Source organism: Panthera uncia, chromosome B4, assembly GCF_023721935.1.
Source record: "Panthera uncia isolate 11264 chromosome B4, Puncia_PCG_1.0, whole genome shotgun sequence".
Taxonomy (NCBI): domain Eukaryota; kingdom Metazoa; phylum Chordata; class Mammalia; order Carnivora; family Felidae; genus Panthera; species Panthera uncia.
In genome coordinates, this window is record NC_064809.1 from 33,709,285 (window position 1) to 33,728,675 (window position 19,391).

Here is a 19,391-nt window from a genome sequence, read left to right on the forward strand (position 1 = left end):
ATTGGGATCCTGTTCAGAATAGCCTTAATCTAGGGGCACCTTGGTGTCTCAGCCGGTTAGGTGACCGACTTCAGCTCAGGTCACGATCTCGCCATCCATAAATTCGGGCCCTGCATTGGGCTCTGTGATGACAGCTTGGAGCCTGGAGCCTGCTTCAGATTCTGTGTCTCCTCCCTCTCTCTCTCTGCCCCTCCCCCACTCACGTTCTGTCTCTCAAAAATGAATAAATGTTTAAAAAAATTAAAAAGAAAAATAGCCTTAATCTAGTGTTATACAAGACAAACTAAATGGATTTCACTGAATGTCACTGCATCTAATTTTCAAGGGTAGATTGCAATAGCCTGCAATGAATCCCAAGGATCCCTATATGTCCTTACTGAGTATGACAAACTGAAGACCTAACTGTCCTCTGACTCTAAGCCATTTTTATAACTAGTAATGAAGACAACTAGATAGGTCAAAATGACCACAAAGTGACTGCTCACTCTCTGAAATAGGTAACTGGCTTGCTACAAAAGGTGCTAAGCCCTTAGTACTGGGTACCTCAGCTGCAGTACAACCCACTACATAAAATGCCATCAAGTGGGCTCATCACATTACCCTTTGGTAGATCGAGGCAGGGTGAACCAGTGTTATCATGTAACATTCTTGGTGTTTGTTAGGCTAGGGCAGTAATACATGGTCTTACTCTTATCCACTGGGTCTTGATGCCTACTTTGGCATCTATGAAGTTCTAGGAGACTGAAGTATAAAAACCACATGTGTTCCATAAAATTAATCCCCAGAATCTTCCTCCCAAAGCAAAATGCTGGTCCAGATACAATTCCTACCTCAGGTGTGCTAACAACGTATGCATTAATCACTATCAACACAACTACTTGGTTGGATTCCCTGTATGTCTATTATGGTATTTGTTCACTGAGTCTAGACACCTAAGTCTTAAACCAATGGAATCCAGCACTTTCAGAGTTATAACTAGTTTTTAAAACAATGTGTAAAAACTTAAAAAGTTATACTATATGGTATGACAATTTAGAAGCCACATATTTATTTTAAATGACAAACTCCTTATAAAAATATTGTTATTCCTTGATCCAATAGTTTGACTCTAGATGATTTAGCAAAAGTAAATAAATGAAAAAAAGCAATATATAAAAGCATTCTTTTTTAATTTTTTTTTTACATTTATTTATTTTTGAGAGACAGAGTAAGACAGAGCACAAGCGGGGGAGGGGCAGAGAGAGAAGGAGACACAGAATCTGAAGCAGGCTCCAGGCTCTGAGCCATCAGCACAGAGCTTGACACGGGGCTCGAACCCATGGACCATGAGATCATGACCTGAGTCGAAGCCAGTCACTTAACCGATGGGCCACCCAGGAGCCCCTAAAAGCATTCTTAACTAACCTCTACTGAAGTGATTTGGTGAATTAAGTAACCCATTACGATTTCACTATAAAATATACTGAATATGCCCGCTGCCAGCTGAACACATACAGCTAGCAGACTACTTTCTAGCACATGTAAGTTATATGCTTACCAAGAATCAGCTATTTTCTCCTGATCTATTTATGAAAGTTGCACTTGTCACTTAAATTGTACAATTTATTTAAAATCACAGACATTACTAATATGATTGTGCAAAGAGACTTGACACTTCTCTAAATTAAATATTTTATAAAGTTGCTTTAAAAATACCATATTAGGGGCGCCTGGGTGGCTCGGTCGGTTAAGCGTCCGACTTCGGCTCAGGTCATGATCTCACGGTCCGTGAGTTCAAGCCCCGCGTCGGGCTCTGTGCTGACAGCTCAGACCCTGGAGCCTGTTTCGGATTCTGTGTCTCCCTCTCTCTGTGACCCTCCCCCGTTCACACTCTGTCTCTCTCTGTCTCAAAAATAAATAAACGTTACAAAAAAAAAAAAAAAAAAAAAAAAAATACCATATTAGGGGCACCTGGGTGGCTCAGTTGGTTAAGCGTCCGACTTCAGCTCAGGTCATGATCTCACGGCTTGTGGGTTTGAGCCCTGCATCAGGCTCTGTGCTGACAGCTGGGAGCCAGGAGCCTGGAGCCTGCTTCAGATTCTGTGTCTCCCTCTATCTAGCCCTCCCCCACTCATGCTCTGTTTCACTCTCTCTCAAAAAATAAACATTAAAAAAAAATTTTAATAATAATAATAGAATTAATTTAAAATTAAAAAATTAAAAAAAAATAAAAATACTGTATCAGGGTGCCTGGGTGGCTCAATCACTTAAATGACCGACTCCTGATTTTGGCTGAGGTTATGATCTCACAGTTTTGAGGTCAAGCCCTGAATCTGGCTCTCTGCGGTCAGAGCAGAGCCCACTTCAGATCCTCCGTCCCCCTCTCTTTCTGTCCCCTCCCACTCGCATGCACTAGTTCTCGCTCTCTTTCTCAAAAATAAATAAACATTAAAAAAAACAAAACTGTATGGGCGCCTGGGTGGCTCAGTCAGTTAAGCGTCCAACTTTAGCTCAGGTCATGATCTCACAGCTCATGGTTTCAAGCCCCACATCTGGCTCTGTGCTGACAGCTCAGAGCCTGGAACCTACTTCGGATTCTGTGTCTCCCTCTCTCTCTGGCCCTCCCCAGCTTGCACTCTGGCTCTCTCTCTCTCTCTCAAAAATAAACACTAACAAAAAAAATTTTTTTTAAATACTATATCAAATTGGTGTGAGAGAAACAACTGTAAAAGATTGGGAGGAAATCATAAAAATCTAGAATGACTCTTCATACTGTTTTATAAGTGTCTTTATGTTCTAACTCAGCTTTAAACAAATTGGAAAATATAGGTAATAGAAATGATTTATGCTAGAAAAATGACATGGACATCAACAAACATATTTTTTTAAAAAGACATGACCTTTCATCAAAATTGCTAAATAAATGTATATCCATTAACATTTTAAGTTAAAATTTCTTTTTTTTTTAATGTTTACTTTTTATTTTTGAGAAAGAGAGACAGACTTTTTATTTTTGAGAAAGAGAGCACTGAGTGGGGGAGGGGCAGAGAGAGAGGGAGACACAGAACTGGAAGTGGGCTAGAGCATGGAGCCTGCTTCAGATTCTGTGTCTCTCCCTCTCTCTGACCCTCCCCCACCCACGCTCTGTCTCTTTCCCTCAAAAATAAACATTAAAAAAAATTAGGGGTGCCTGGGTGGCTCGTCAGTTGAGCATCCGACTCTCGGTTCCGGCTCAGGTCACAATCTCACATTTTGTGGGTTCAAGCCCCGTATCGGGCTCTAAGCTGACAGCATGGAGCCTGCTTGGGTTTCTCTCTCCATCTCTCTCTGCTCCGCCCCTGCGTGTGCTGTCTCTGTCTCTCTCAAAATAAGTAAATAAACGTAAAAAAAATTTTTTTAAATAGAAAATAAGAAAGTAAAAGAGTTACTTTTATAAATTATAAATTATTATAACTGGTTATAAATTATAAATTAAATAGGTGGTATTGCATTTTCTTCTAGGAGTTTTTAAAGTTATTTTGATGCAATTTTGTTAAAATAGAAACCTGTTGGGGTACCTGGGTGGTTCAGTCAGTTAAGTGGTGACTCGATATTGGCTCAGGAAATGATGTCACAGTTTGTGAATTCGAATCCCACCGTGTGCTGACAAGGTGGAGCCTGTTTGGGATTCTCTTTCTCCCTCTCTCTGCCCCTCCCCTACTCGTGGGAACACTCTCACTCAAAATAAATAAATATTTTTTAAAAAAAGAATATTTAGGGGCACCTGGGTGGCTCAGTTGCTTAGACAACTGACTTCAGCTCGGGTCATGATCTCGCAGTTTGTGAGTTTGAGCCCCGCGTCGGACTCTGTGCTGACAGCTCAGAGCCTGGAGCCTACTTCAGATTCTGTTCTCCCCCTCTCTCTACCCCTCCCCTGCTCATAGTCTGTGTCTCTCTGTCTCTCAATAATAAAAAATAAACGTTAAAAAATTTTTAAAAAAAGGAACACTTATGGGGTGCCCAGGTGGCTCAGTCGGTTAAGCATCCAACTTTGGCTCAGGTCATGATCTCATTGTTTGTGAGTTCGAGCCCTGCGTCAGGCTCTGTGCTGACAGCTCAGAGCCTGAAGCCTGCCTCAGATTCTGTGTCTCCCTCTCTCTCTGCCTTCCTCTGCTTGTGTTCTGTCTCTCTCTCTCTTAAAAATATATAATAAACGTTAAAAAAATTTAAAAAAAAAGAACATTTATGATGATGTTATATCTTATGAAGAAGGCTAATTTAGACTCCAGTAACTGTTTTAAGCTTCATTTGGTAAAGTATTTACAGAAGAATACATACAACTTCACAATAAAAGAATTATGCTAAAAACTCTCTTAAGCCTATCAGATACATAAATCTATTGTTTAAATCTAATATCCTTGAGGGCAAAAAAACAGACACTCAGATCAATGGAACAGAATAGAGAACCCAGAAATGGACCCACAAACATATGGCCAACTAATCTTTGACAAAGCAGGAAAGAATATCCAGTGGAATAAAGACAGTTTCTTCAGCAAGTGGTACTGGGAAAACTGGACAGCGACATGCAGAAAAATGAACCTGGACCACTTTCTTACACCATACACAAAAATAAACTCAAAATAGATTAAAGACCTAAGTGCAAGAGAGGAAGCCATCAAAATCCTCAAGGAGAAAGCAGGCAAAAACTTCTTTGACCTTGGCCACAGCAACTTCTTACTCAATATGTCTCCTGAGGCAAGGGAAACAAAAGGAAAAATGAACTATCGGGACCTCATCAAAATAAAAAGCTTCTACACAGCGAAGGAAACAATCAGCAAAACTAAAAGGCAACCGATGGAATGGGAGAAGATATTTGCAAACGACACATCAAATAAAGGGTTGGTATCCAAAATCTATAAAGAACTTAATCAAATTCAACACCCAAAAAACAAATAATCCAGTGAAGAAATAGGCAAAGACATGAATAGACACTTCTGCAAAGAAGACATCCAGATGGCCAACCGACACATGAAAAAATGCTCAACTTCACTCATCATCAGGGAAATACAAATCAAAACCAAAATGAGATACCACCTCACACGTGTTAGAATGGCTAACATTAACAACTCAGGCAACAACAGATGTTGGCAAGAATGCAGAGAAAAAGGATCTCTTTTGCCCTGCTGGTGGGAATGCAAACTGGTGCAGTCACTCTGGAAAATAATATGGAGGTTCCTCAAAAAATTACAAATAGAACTACCCTACGACCCAGCAACTGCACTATTAGGTATTTATCCAAGGGGTACAGGTATGCTGTTTTGAAAGGGCACATGCACCCCAATGTTTATGGCAGCACTATCAACAATAGCCAAAGTATAGAAAGAGCCCAAATGTCCACTGATGGATGAATAGATAAAGAAGATGTGGTATATATATACAACGGAATATTACTCGGCAATCAAAAAGAATGAAATCTTACCATTTGTAACTACATGGATGGAACTAGAGGGTATTATCCTAAGCGAAATTAGTCGGAGAAAGACAAATATCATATGACTTCACTCATATGAGGACTTTAAGACACAGAACAGATGAAAACAAGGGAAGAGAAGCAAAAATATATAAAAACAGGGAGGGGACAAAACATAAAAGACTCTTAAATATGGAAAGCAAACAAAAGGTTACTGGAGGGGTTGTGGGAGGGGGGATGGACTAAATGGGTAAGGGGCATTAAGGAATCTACTGCTGAAATCATTGTTGCACTATATGCTAATTTGGATGTAAATTGAAAAAATAAAAATTTTTTAAAAACTAATGTCCTTGAAAAAAGTCAATTCAAGAAACTTAACTATATTAAAAGTTTTAACATAATTGTGTAATTCTAATCTATGTCTTGTTAAGTATAAAATCTCTAAAGAAGGGTAGATTTCTGTTCATTTACAGGTACTTAGTACATTTTTACATGTACCAACAGCAGTCATTTACATTATTATGCTCTTAAAAAGCATTAAAAGTCTTTTCTGGGAACGGATCAGGGGGTGGGAAGGGATGGGATAAGGGTTTATTCTTTAAAAAAATTATTAGTATTGTTTGATCTTATAACCACAGATATAAATTATTTAAATATATGTACTTTTAAATATGAAGTAATTATTAGTACTCAACAGAACCACCATAAGCCAAAGATAATACCTTGGGGTGAGGAAAGATGTTGCTCTTGCAGCTTCTCCTGAGAGAGGAGTCCCAAGTAGCTGAGAACAACATACTTTGTTTCATAGTGAAATCCTAGAGGCACAGTAGTAGAGGACGCCATTGAGTTTGCTGGCAGAGCTCCAAAAAGGTCTACTTATGGATGTGTAAAACCTAAAACATAAAAGTATTTTCTCAGTTTAAAGTTTATTACATGCTATACATTTCCCCATGGACTCCAATTATTCAACTAGATACCAAAATAAATATTTGACTATTCTTCTCAGTAATCTTTAAAAATTGTAACTTTAGTTTACTTACAAGTGGGAATTTATTAATTCAAATTTCAAATCAAAGGCAAATTTCTCTATCTCTCCTTAGTTTCTCTGTTTTCACCTATGTGGCAAAAAAAAACTGGCTATGTCCCCACTTCCCCCACCCCAATATATGTTCTCTTATTTCTTTTTAATAATAAAACCTCCCAGGGGCACCTGGCTGGCTCAATCAGTAGAACTGACTCTTTATCTCAGGGTTGTGAGATTGAACCCCATGTTGGGTATGGAGATTACTTAAAAATAAAATCGTAAAAAAAAAAAAAAAATTAAAAGAAAAATAAACCCTCCTAGTCTTGTTAGACACATGGCCACACAACTGCCGACCACATTTTCCAGTTCCTTAGCAGCTTAATGTGCCATATGGTTAGCCTGAGTGAGGGGAATATGAGAAGTTATATGTATAATCTGTGGGTCTCTCCTTAAAGACTTTCTCTTTCCTCCTTGCTATGGTTTGGAATGTGAATACAGCAGATACCCGTTCTGACATGCAAACAAGGACCCCACCATAGGGGATGGTAAAGAGAAAAGGAACTGGGTTCTTGAGTGACCATGTGTAGCAGAACCGCCCTGCCCCCCTGAACCAACCACCTCTGGACTATTATTTAAGGCACTTCATTCTGAAATCTCTTCATTAACATGTACCCTAATTAATATAACTACAGCTTTTACCTCTTCACACAGACTTAGTAGCTGTTGTACCTACCATGTACCGTAACAGTTGTTTCAAATAAAAAATTATAATAAGAACTTTGCAAATAACTTTGTTTTCTACTTAAATAATACTAACTGCTTTAAGATCGCAAGAAATATTCAGTCAAAGAAAAAGAGGTTCAGGAGTGCCTGGTTGGCTCAGTTGGCAGAGCATGCGACTCTTGATCTAAAGGTTGTGCATTCGAGCCTCATGTTGGGTGTAGAGATGACTTAGAATAAAATATTTCATTTAAATAAAATCTAAGATAAATAAATAAATAAATAAATAAATAAATAAATAAAATCTTTAAAAAAAAAAAAAAAAGGAAGGAAAGAAAAACAGGTCCAGATAACTAACAACATAAGACAGAGGCAGGCAGGGGGTGAGCCTGGGTGGCTCAGTCGGTTAAGTGTCTGACTCTTGATTTCGGCTCAGATCACAATCACAGTTTCTGGGATCAAGCCCCACATTGGGCTCTGCACTGACAGTGAGGAGCCTGCTTGGGATTCTCTCTCTCCCTCTCTTTCTCTGCCCCTCCCCTGCTCACACACTCTCTCAAAATAAATAAATAAATATTAAAAAAAAAAAAGAGACAAGCAACGTTGACAAAATTTAAGATCTATAAACAAACTAAGAGAAATGTCCAAGACTGACAAACAATGAAAAAATACATGCAGGATTTGAGATACACAAAATAAAACAGTGACTATATAAAGAGATAAAAAGGAAACAGCATAAAAACACGCTTTCAATGGTTAAATACAGTCTTTAAAAAATGAGAGTGCCTGGGTGGCTCAGTCAGTTAAGCACCCAACCAGATTTTGGCTCAGGTACTGATCTCATGGTTCACGGGATGAAACTGTGCTTACAGGACAGAGCCTGCTTGGGATTCTCTTTCTCTCCGCCCCTCCCCCACTTTGCTCGTGCTCTCTCTCAAAAATAAATAAACTTTAAAAAATGCATTTATGGTTGCTATTATCAATATTCACTTAGGCTGTCAAAAGAAATCTTAGTTCAACATTTAAAAATCCCTATTGTACGTCGGGCTCTGTGCTGACAGCTCAGAGCCTGGAGCCTGTTTCAGATTCTGTGTCTCCCTCTCTCTCTGACCCTCCCCTGTTCATGCTTTGTCTCTCTCTGTCTCAAAAATAAATAAATGTTTAAAAAAATAAAAATAAAAATAAAAATAAAAATCCCTATTGTAAAAAAAAAAAAAAAAAACTATAAAAAAATAAATAAATAAATAAATAATCCCTATTGTTTCCCATCTTCAGGGAACAATGCTACCAAATTATACCAAAACATACAATAATTCAAACAACAGGCCTTGGACTACCCTGCTCAACTTTAGGAGTTTATAAACTTCAAAAAGGTATTTCAAAATTACAAATACATACTCCAAAGAAAGGGAAAAAGTGTTACACTTTACTTCACAGAAATGAAAGCCACAACCACTATGTTCTTACCTGATGTTTTACCAAATATTTCATACTTTTACACTGTTACCATTTAATGGTGAGAAGACAGAATTTCAAAATTAAAAATATGAAAAGGGATACCCATAGAGATAAAATAAATTTTCTGAGGCCTATCAGCCAGGGATTAACTAGCAGCAGTGCTGTACTTCAGTTTTTGTTGTTGTTGTTGTTGTTGTTGTTTAGCTCCTGCCTGCCATCTGAAACCAATTTCCTATGTATCCAACATTGTGTCAATCTTGGTTGGAAACAAATCTCCCAACCCCACTACAAAAACTAAAACAACTAGACTTTTTCTCTCCTGTTCTGTTCTGTGGCATGCAGCGTCAGCCAAGTCAAAGACTCACACTAGGATCTAGAATCTGGAAAGACACGTAATGATAATTCATGAATAAGCTTGTGATCCTAGCTCAGCAGAGGCAGTGGTGCAGATCCAATAGCAATGTCCTATCTCTTCTATTTCTTGGCCTGACCCTGGCTGAATGTGCAGCCGAGTCTCCCTTGGTTCCTTCCTGCTTTCCCATCCATTCTGTGAGCTATCCAATGCCCTTTTCATAAGTTCCTTTTCTGCTTAAATAAGCTAAAATCACTTTGTGTTGTTGGCAACCAAGATGTAACTGGAACACGGGCCAAGGCTGGAACCTAATTTTCTTAAAACTTCTAAGGCAGTTTCTCAACAATTTTAATACACTACTTTCATGTGAAGATTACTAATTTTAGTTTAGAAAAATCTTCAAATTCTGCAAAGTCCACATATCAACCTAGTAATTATACCTCCTGAAACAGAAGTCAGTATCTTCTGATAATTTTTTGTGTTCATTCAACACACACTTATTTCTTAAGATACAAGGTACTCTCCAGGCATTAAGATAAATCATCTGCCCTCTGGAGTTTTTGACCATGTAGAAGAAAACAAAAATTACGAATAACAGTAACATTCTATGATACAAGTCAGTATCCAGAGTAGGGAAGGGCAACCCAAAAGAGTCTCTCTGGGACAGGGAAAAAGTAGAAACCAGGAAAGGCTTTAGAAAGTAAAATACAAACCAATCTTGGAACATGAGTAGATATTCACTAACTGAACCAGTTTAGGGGGATGGAATGAAGGAATTCAGATGTGAAGATGACCAGAAAAAAAGCACAGGAACGTTTTGAAACAGCACAGAACATAAAAACTATGGAATTTAACATGGCTAAATCATAAGATACAAGGGGGATGAGGTTTAGCAGGAGTAAGCAGCAGTCAACATTTGGTATGCTTTTTATGCTATGGGATGTGAGGAAGTTTAGGTTTTATCCTATAAGCAAGGAATTATTTTAACCATATTCATGAATGAACCCCCTAAAATGCAAATTCTATGTGCATGTGCATTTTTTTTCTGGAGAGAAAAATCATTCCATTTCTTTCATTAGATTTTCAAATTAGATCATGACGTAAAACAGGCTAAACACTACTACAACTATTGAAGGGTTTTAAGCAAGAAAAGCATATCAAGAGATCATACATATATGTATGTGTACATGTATGTATATACACACACACACACATATATATATATATATATATAAAAACATGTATATTTGTATGTTTTTTTTAAGGTAGGCTCCACACACAATGTGGGGCCTGAACTCACAACCCTGAGATCAAGACTTGGATGCTCTACAACTGAGCTAGCCAGGCACCCCAACAGATTATATTTTAGAAAAAATCATCCTGGAGGTGGTATTAAAGATAGAAATTGGAGGAAAGGACACAAGTTAGGGGAATACAGGAATAATCTAAACAAGAGATGTATGAAGGCATAAATTAGAGCAGGAACACCAGAAAGGGGGATAAATAGGAAAAATATAAAGAGTTTCAAAGATTTGTTAGCTAACTCAATGAAAGGGTAATCTAGGCAGTATATGGAAAGTGGTATTTAAAAAATTTTTTTCATTTTATTTTAGAAAGTGAGCAGGGGAGACGGGCAGTGGGGAAGGGGGAGGGGGAGTGAGAGGGAGGCGGGGTGGGGGGGAGAGAATCTTAAGCAAGCTCCATGCTCAGTGCAGAGCCCAACGCAGAGCTCAATCCCACAACCCTGGGACTATGACTCAAGGCGGCATTAAGAGTTGGACACCTGACCGACTGAAGTGCCCTGAAAGTAGTGTTTATTCCTATTTCTTAAATCAGGTAATATAGGAAAAGCTGGCTTAGGAGAGGATAACAGGTTCACTTTAGGGCATACTGAATTTCAAAATACCTATGAGTTGTCCAGGTGTAGATGTACAAGTAGTTGGACATACAAGTCTTATATTAAGAGGTCTGGACTGGAGATACAAAATTGTGCTCTACATAGATACAAGTCAATGAAATTATCTAAGGAGAGTGAATGGAGAGTTAGTGACTTCCTATAGGTAGAAGTGTCAAAATTTCCAGAAGGAGTGAGAAAGAGTACTACATTTCAAAACCCATATTCAATAGATAGTTTCACACTGGAGAAGGAAATATTACCTACTGTTTTCTGATTAAAAGTATAGAAAATAAAGTTCAGTAAATCTTCAACCTTCTTTGTAACAGTGACTTCATGCAGGGATGGGAGGGAAGAATAAATACACCTATCACTCCCTACCCCAAGCACTACCATCAGAATAGGAGCCAGAGAATTTCTTATTTACCAAAAGGAGACATGGTTTAAAAAAATATGTGAGTGGGGCGCCTAAGTGGCTCAGTTGGTTAAGCATGTGACTTTCGGTTTGGCTCAGGTCACAATCTCATGCTTTACAAGATCAATCCCCATATCGGGCTCTGTGGTGACAACAGAGCCTGCTTGGGATTCCTCTCCCTCTCTGCCCCTCTCCCCTTCTCTCTCTCTCTCAAAATAAATAAACTTCAAAAAAATATGATGAGATATACTGGTTTAATCTGAAAAACAAACACCATTAGAATTCAGGGCAAAACTAACATTTCAGGTGTGGCCAAAAGATGAAAAGCTGGCAGAGATGACCTCTAAAATCAGGACTGAAACAGTCAGAAAGGTAGGAAGAAAACCAGAAAAGAGTGTGGTCACAGAATCAGTGGAGGCACTTCAACAAGAAGATAGTGAAGACGTGTACAAAATGCAACAACACACCAAAAAGAACGAAAATATCAAGGTAATGATCCCTGAAAGTCCAGTTCTATGTGGCTGGCAAGGTCAATGGCAGAAGGTAGGGAGTTGAAGAATGAATGGGAAGTGAAAACGTAGAGAAAGGAGTTTTAGGCTATTCTTTCAAAGAGCCTGGGTTGGAAGGGAAGAAAAGAATAGAGGCCAGAGAGAGACAGACAACGTTTGAGAGTCCATTTGTTTTGTTTTTGTACACAGAGTCTTAAGCATGTTTACACTCAAGTGGAGGAGTCAAATGAGATACAAATAAATATAGAAAGCAAGGAATAAATTATGAAGTTCCAAAAGAGAGGGGAGAGCACAGCAAATCAGTAACAAAACTTCAGCTCTACAAAGGTCTCAGAATTTTTTGGTAACAGGAATAAAGTATTCACATTTTGAATAATGCTTTAAATAAAAAACTCATGTTCTCAAATTTGTTATATTCAAATTCCTGTATTTATCAAGCATTGGTATCTGAAGACAATTTTTGTCATTCTCTGACCCAGATGCCATAGAAAAAGCATAGTTCACTGAATTTCCAAATTTCATTTTTAGCCTAGTGCTCTTCAAATTTTCTTACAAATCCCAATTGCCTAACCATAAATGCAATCTTAATCATAGATTTCATAATTTCCCATCTTCCATACTCACTATTCTATTTGCAACAAAGTCCTGAGTTCTAGTATACATGTTAATATCCACACATCCATATATTTGGTGGATGGTTATATTCTATTCAATCATTTTTCAATGATGGACACTAATGGAGATGATACTACAAACTTTAATCATTTAAGTTCAATATACAGTTTTTAGGCTTTAAATGTGTATCAGAGAATCTAGTTATAAACATATCAGACCTAAACATGCCAGACTTATAGTATGAGCTTCCAGTCGTATAGCAACAAAGCAGCTCACTCAGGCCTGTGGTTAGGTGGCGCAGTAGACAGACCCTAGGAACACTATTACCCATCTAGTGTGTTTGTATTAAATTACAGAACAAAGGCATTGAGAATGTGCAAAATGTAAACTCCACAACACTACTACAGGGTCAGTACTCTAAGGGTATTATGGGAAGAGAGGGCATCCACTTCCATTGCAACATTCTGTAGTGCAGAGTAGCCCATATTGCACAATGGGCTCTTGCATTTCAAACAAATAGAAATAAATTACATCTGCACGAGACCTCTATTTCTAAAGCACTCTTCCATGTGTTGTCAGACAATCCTCTATGCTAGAAGGAAAAGGTAATAGTCTCAATTTATTGATGAAGAAACAAGAATAGATAATTTATTTACACAAAATCATACAGCTAATTAACAGTGCAATCACTTGGTCAGGTACATACATCCTCTTCAGTTCCAAACTCTGAGCCTTGCATTTGCTCAACGCATATTTACTGTATGCCAGGCAAGGTACTGGGTGAGAAAAACCCAGAGGTGAAGACACTAACAACAATAATAGCAGGGAGAACTGGTAGACTAACAGGGTGTTTTTGCAGAGTACTGAAAGAAACAAATTTGTCAATTTTAAGAATGGGGCAAGGAAAAAAAGGAAAAAGAATGGATGAAAGTTAAATACGATCTGAGATCACCACCCAGAGCTTTCCTGGAAACAGAATACAATGCTCAGGTCCACCCCACTACTGCCTGACCAACACAGAGTACATTTCATATCTAAGACAGCCCAAGCTTCCTTTTAAATGGTAAGAAGAATATAGTTACTTTTACTCTAAATTTTGTCCAGTAAAACCCTTTAGAATTCAAATTAGGTATAAGTATTCTTGGTATCCAGAAGTTTAAATACAATTTTAAATACAAAAACTATCCAGGTGCCTGGCTGGCTCAGTTGGTGGAGCATGTGACTCTTGATCTTATAGTCGTCGCTGAGTTCAAACCCCATGTCAGACATAGAGCTTACTTTAAAAAAAAAAAAAAAAAAATTAGAAAATAAATAAATATAAAAACTATCTTTTGCACAATTCTAACAAGCCACTGAATATATCTGTGTCACCTACCTGTTTCCTTCTCAAACTTATACCTTTAGTTTGCTCCTCTATTAAATTACAGGCAGTTGTCAGCCAGATGGACAGCCTGAGGAAGCTTAGGGTAACTTAATCCTATGTTTATACATTCATTTGGTGACATCTCCAAAACTAGGCACAAATAAAACATCCATGATCCTCCAGTAACAAATGTAACATCCACAATTTACAATAAATAGTTTGCTTTATTTTTTTTAACCAGTCTTCTATTAATGGATACTAGTGCAAATTTCAGGATGCTAGCACCAATAGTACTACAGGAATTAAAGCACATTTATGAACTACAACCAGAAGGTAGGCAGCAACTATTAAATTCGACTTTAAATTCTTATGAAAAGCAAATCTGCAGCAACATGAGAGTTTTTTGTAGTTGTTTCCCAAACTTGTCTGATCGTAATCACCTTGAATGTTTGTGGAAAACACAAATTTCTAGTACCACCTCCAACACAGGAGTTAGAATATCATAGCTATATTGTATTCTTTAAACCCCACAGGCCAAAACAGAAACAGATTACAATTTAACATGGTTTAATTAAATTATTTCAAGCTTTGTTTTTAGATCATTTCTGTCCACTAAAATAAAATTACAATTAATAAGACTGTTACATACTCCAGTAATACAGTTGAACAGATCTATAATCCCAGTTTATAAAAAGAAAAATAAAAATCCACAGATAACTCAATCACAAATCAAAACTCTGGAATTTTAAACATTAACAACGTTTTTGGGTTACCAGATCTCTAGTTTCAAGACTCACTAGTGTTTTCAATAGGGGTTTTTTTAAAGTTCTATAAATTAAGTCCAATAACTATATTTTTTTAAATCCATACTTTATTAGCCCATATAGAATTCTAGCTTTCTCCAAAATAAAAGAAATATAATTAAATAATCCTAATAAAAATTGTTAAATTTAAAAAATTCACCCCACCCAACTGAGAAATGCAACTGGGCGAGGGTGTCATTTTTAAAACTCAGCAGACACTAAATATTCTAGTGTAGGTAGTCCCTTTCACACCGAAACGTGCTTAATCGAAATACTCTAGTTCAATCTTGTGTTAAGAGCTGCCTCAAAATGTTTTCAGTCAGCAGTTGGCATTCAAAGATAATGTATGAAGATAATGTACTTATAGAGGAATGCCTCACTCTCACTCTCTGCCTTTCAACATAATTAGGCTTCCCATGCATGTGTAAATAGCTTTGTAAAAGGGAGGCATAAAATTCAGTTACTCTGTCTCACTCCTACGTATATGCTAAAGAAATGAAAACACATGTCTAAACAAAAACTTGCACATGAACAGTTACAGCAGCATAATATTTAACAGCCACATAGTGGAAATAACTGCCCATCAACTGATGAATAAAGAAAATTGGTATATCCCGATGGCATATTATGTGACCATAAAAAGAAGTACTGATACATGCTACAACATGCAAGAATCCTGAAAACATCATGCAAAGTAAAAGAGGCCAGTCACAAACGACCACATGTTGTATAATCCTGTTTATATGAAATATCCAGAATTGGTGAATCTATAGAAATAGAAAGTAAAGCGATGCTTGCCTACCTAGCGGAGGTGGGGAATAATGAATGACTGCTAACGGCTACAAGGTTTCTTTTGGGGGTGATCAAAATTGAGTTGGTGGTTTCACACTCTGTGAATATACTAAAAACCATTTTAAAAAAAATTGAATCATGCAATTGATGAATTGTATGTTAATTAGATCTTGATAAAGGTGTTAAATAATCAGCTACTCTGAAAACAACTCCCTCCCTTCAACGCTGTAATATATATTAAATAAGAAATCTTGGTGACTATTTGGAAAAAGATATGAATCAAAATATTTGAAAAAAAAAAGATAAAAAGAAAACAAGACTGATTGTTTAAAACTTGTTTTGCATGTCTAAAGTATTTCATAAGAGAAATGTAGTTTTAAAACAATGATTACTGTTGCAAATTATTTGTCCTATAGTATAGAAGGTATTTAGTACTGACTAACTTACACGATAGAGAGCATATCTTTCCTTTACAAAACTGGTTGGACTCAACTTTATATATCCTTCAACTAAACTCAACTGCTGGGGTACAAGCCTGCATGAGAAAATGAATCATTAAAAAAAAAAAAAATACTGAAAATAGTACCCGACCAGAGTAAAAAGATTTCCAAAACCCTTACTGGCCTGTTATCAAAGGAAGAATATTCCAAAATGGCTTAAATAGTTCAATTTGCAGGTGCAGATGTGCACTGTACATTTATCCAATTATGTATATGAGGCATAAATAGTTTACTACCTACAAAAACATTTGCTTAATTTTCTATGAGATAAAAAAGAAGGTACTAGAAGGGTGTGGCAACTCATCCAAGGTCACAACAAGTTAGGGCAGAGATCAACATTCTGGTTTACACCAAACCTCCAGAGGAAATCTTACTGACAATTTCGCAAAAGACTTTATGTTTGTTTTGCTTTATATCATGAAAACAAAAAACAAAAAACAAACACGGGGTTGGGGGGGGAGAGGCTAGAGATTAACCTCAGTTCAGCTTAAAACTTCTAAATAGAGACAGTGAGACAGCTATTTTGTATAAACAAACAAATACTTGAGGAGCGGGGAGTGGTTAAGGCAAAGATCCCAATGGGGAGCGTGTGAACTGGTCAGATCCGTCTGATTTTCAACCCAGGTTTAAAGCCTCAACTCAAAGTCTAGGAGTTCTCCTTCATAGCTGGTTATGAAGGAAAGAAACTTGGCATTTCCTTGGAATAGTGAGAGGATAAAAATCAAAGGAAGAAAGGACGTAGTGTGAACTGTACTGCCTCCAAGAATAAGAAAGCAGATTTTTCTGCAAAATAAGTAATAATAATGAGGGGTGTCAGAACAGCAGCGAATAAAGGCTAAAAAAATTCTAACAATCTGTGAGAAGAAACAACTAGGACTGGCAGACCTAATCTACAATCATTCCAAACGAATCGCATGAAACCTTCTCCCTCGACTAAAAAGAAATCCACGTTCCCCAGCCTGGTCCTAAAAATGGACACGGGTTTTCCACGTGAAGGTCTTTGTGGGGAACAGCAGCGGTGTAGGGCAAGCGCTGAGCTCCTCCGCCTCTGGCAGCCCTCTCAGGAAGCCCCGCTCAACAAGCGTCCGCGGTGGGACCACGCTGGACAGGTCCGGTTACAAAGAAATGGGCCCCTCATGCTTTGAGAACCCTCGGGCAAAGGAGCGCCGGTACACACACACTCTTTCACTCACTCACAGTCACACACTCACTGACACTCACTCACGCGTCGTCGGAACCACTGGGGAGCCAGTGGTTCGGCACAGTCTCTGGATACCTTCCTGCCCAATGAAAACCGCCTGAGGAGCTGGATGAGGACCCAACTCTGCCTTGCCCAAAACCCCACTCCCCTCACCTGGCCCTGGCCCCTTGCCCCAGAAGAGATGGAAGGGGCGGCGGCGGCGGCAGTCGTTTCCGACAGGGTCCCCCAGCGGCGGTGGCTGCTTCGACCCGCGGCCCTAATCTACCGCCGCCGCCATGTTGGAAGGTGAGGTCACCCCCGGCGTGCTTCCGTCACCGACAGCGTCGGGGCGGGCCGGGAGCGCAGAGGAACGCCGGAAGAGAGGTGGTGCTGTTCTTCCGAGCGGAAGCGCGAATCATAGAGGTCCGGAGGTGTGTTCGCAGATGTGACCCGGAAGAGCCGACCTCTCTTAGCCCGCTCTTACCAGGAGTCGCTCACGTCTATGATTCGGGGGCGGAGGTCTTTGATGGCTGGAGAAAGGGTATTGGGATATTGAAGAACCAATCGTGTGGAGAGAGAGGCTGGCCGTTCCCGCGGAAAGGAGCATTGCTCCTTTTGCAGAACGTTCTGGGGATGTATTGGGGTAACAAGTATTGAGGTTTAAGTGTGTGCAAGCGAACGGGTTAGAGAAGCGTCTGGAGAGTTCAAGAGAGCTGCAGAGTTCGCAGCCATTTGTCGGGGAAGACGGTCCTTGAAAGTTGGGAAAGTTTTCTAGCGGTTGCGGGTGGGTGGGGGTAAAGAGGGCATTCTAGGCGGAGGGTCCAGAAAGCACAGACACTGTGCAGTAAAGGAAGTCTTCAGTAATATCCATTTTGCTCACAGCACCTAGCACAATGCCAGAACAGAATGTGTAATAATGGATGTTTATTTACTTGAATCCAAACGTCCTTTGGGGGGAGTCACAGAAGGTATCTAGTTAAGAAGGTGTAATATCTAAACCATGCTTTAGGGAAACCGAATTGTCTGGTGTACATGAAATAAATTGAAAGAAGGAAAGCGCTGAAGATGATGAATTAGAAGACTGTTATAAGGAGCCAGATAAGAAGTGATGAAAACCTAATAAGGAGTGACAGCTAATGAGTACAGCGTTTTTTGGAGGGAGATGATGAAAATGTTCTCAAATTGAATTTTGATGGTTGTACACCCTCTGAATATACTTGAAACCATTTTAAATAGGTGAATTGTATGGTATGTGAGTTATGTCTCAATAAAGTTGTGGAAAAAAGTGATGAAAACCTGAACTGATATGAGGGCGAGTGGGGGTGGAAGCAAAAAGGTTGGAGCTGGTGTCATAACAGGCTTTAAGCCTGAGTGACTGAGGGAACAGTAAGTGCCATTAGTTGACAAATTGGACATAGATTTGCCAAGAAAAGCTTAGTGAGCTAGTAAAACGATCAATAATTCTCTAATAGTCACTATATGTTAACTAACTTGGATTTAAATAAAATTTAAAAAAAATTTTTGAAGGGTTCCTGTGGAACCCTGGGTGTTCCTGGTGTCTCCAATCCAAAAGGACACAGATTGAAAAAAAAAAAAAAAAAAAAACAAAAAACTACCTAATAGTACCTAATAACCAGTTGGTATTTAAGTTTCTTCAATGTCCAATTGTTTAAATTCTTTTTCCTAATTTCCTTTCTCTTCAGGATGGATTGTTTCAACAAGTAATTTGTAGTAATGACTGTGTTGACTTCAATTTTGGAGTGTTGTAGGTATGTTAAAAATTGGGTCTTGTTGAAGCCAACACAGAACTTGCTGCTGCGTTTTTTTCTTCAATGATAAACACTTACAGAAAAAAATAAAAAATAAATTTCCTCAATGTCCAAGTAATGGTTTTTATAGGCTTTTTTTCTTTTTAAGTAGGCTTTACATTCAATGTGAGGTGTGAACTCAGGACCCTCAGATGGAGAGTTGCGTACTCCACCAACTGAGACAGCGAGGGCCCCAATAACTTTTTTGTTTGTTTGTTTGTTTGTTTTAACCAGGATCATGCATTTGGCTGCTACATATTTTATTAGTTTCCTAGTTTTATTTTTAATAACATTTTTTCAAACATATTCACACAATGGAAATTATTCAATAATAAAACAAAAATATTGTGATATTGTGAAAATTAACAAATGGAAACCTCATTTAAAATAGAGGGAGTGCCTGGCTGTCTCAGTCAGCAGAGCATGAAGCTCTTGATCTCAGGGTCGTGAGTTAGAACTCTATGTTGGGTGTATAGATTGTTAAACAAAAACAAAACCCAAACCTCAAAACAAACAAAAACCTTAAAAAA

General features: G+C 38.3%; 1 protein-coding gene across 4 annotated transcripts in view; it reads right to left on the minus strand.

Moving 5' to 3' along the window:
- The window catches only part of BCL2L13 (BCL2 like 13), an 87,820-nt gene extending 70,407 nt beyond the window's left edge, over nt 1-17,413 (minus strand). For 2 of the 4 annotated variants that reach the window (XM_049624832.1, XM_049624830.1), the window contains exons 1-2: nt 17,228-17,411; nt 6,151-6,321 (exon numbers count right to left, since the gene is read on the minus strand). In XM_049624832.1, the coding sequence (XP_049480789.1) occupies nt 6,151-6,271 (121 nt within the window). In that variant the 5' untranslated portion in view covers nt 6,272-6,321; nt 17,228-17,411. Of the gene's footprint in view, nt 1-6,150; nt 6,322-17,094; nt 17,197-17,227 lie in introns of those variants that run through there. The other 2 variants (XM_049624836.1, XM_049624831.1) reach the window with 2 other exon arrangements.
- Between the last annotated feature and the right edge of the window lie 1,978 nt (nt 17,414-19,391).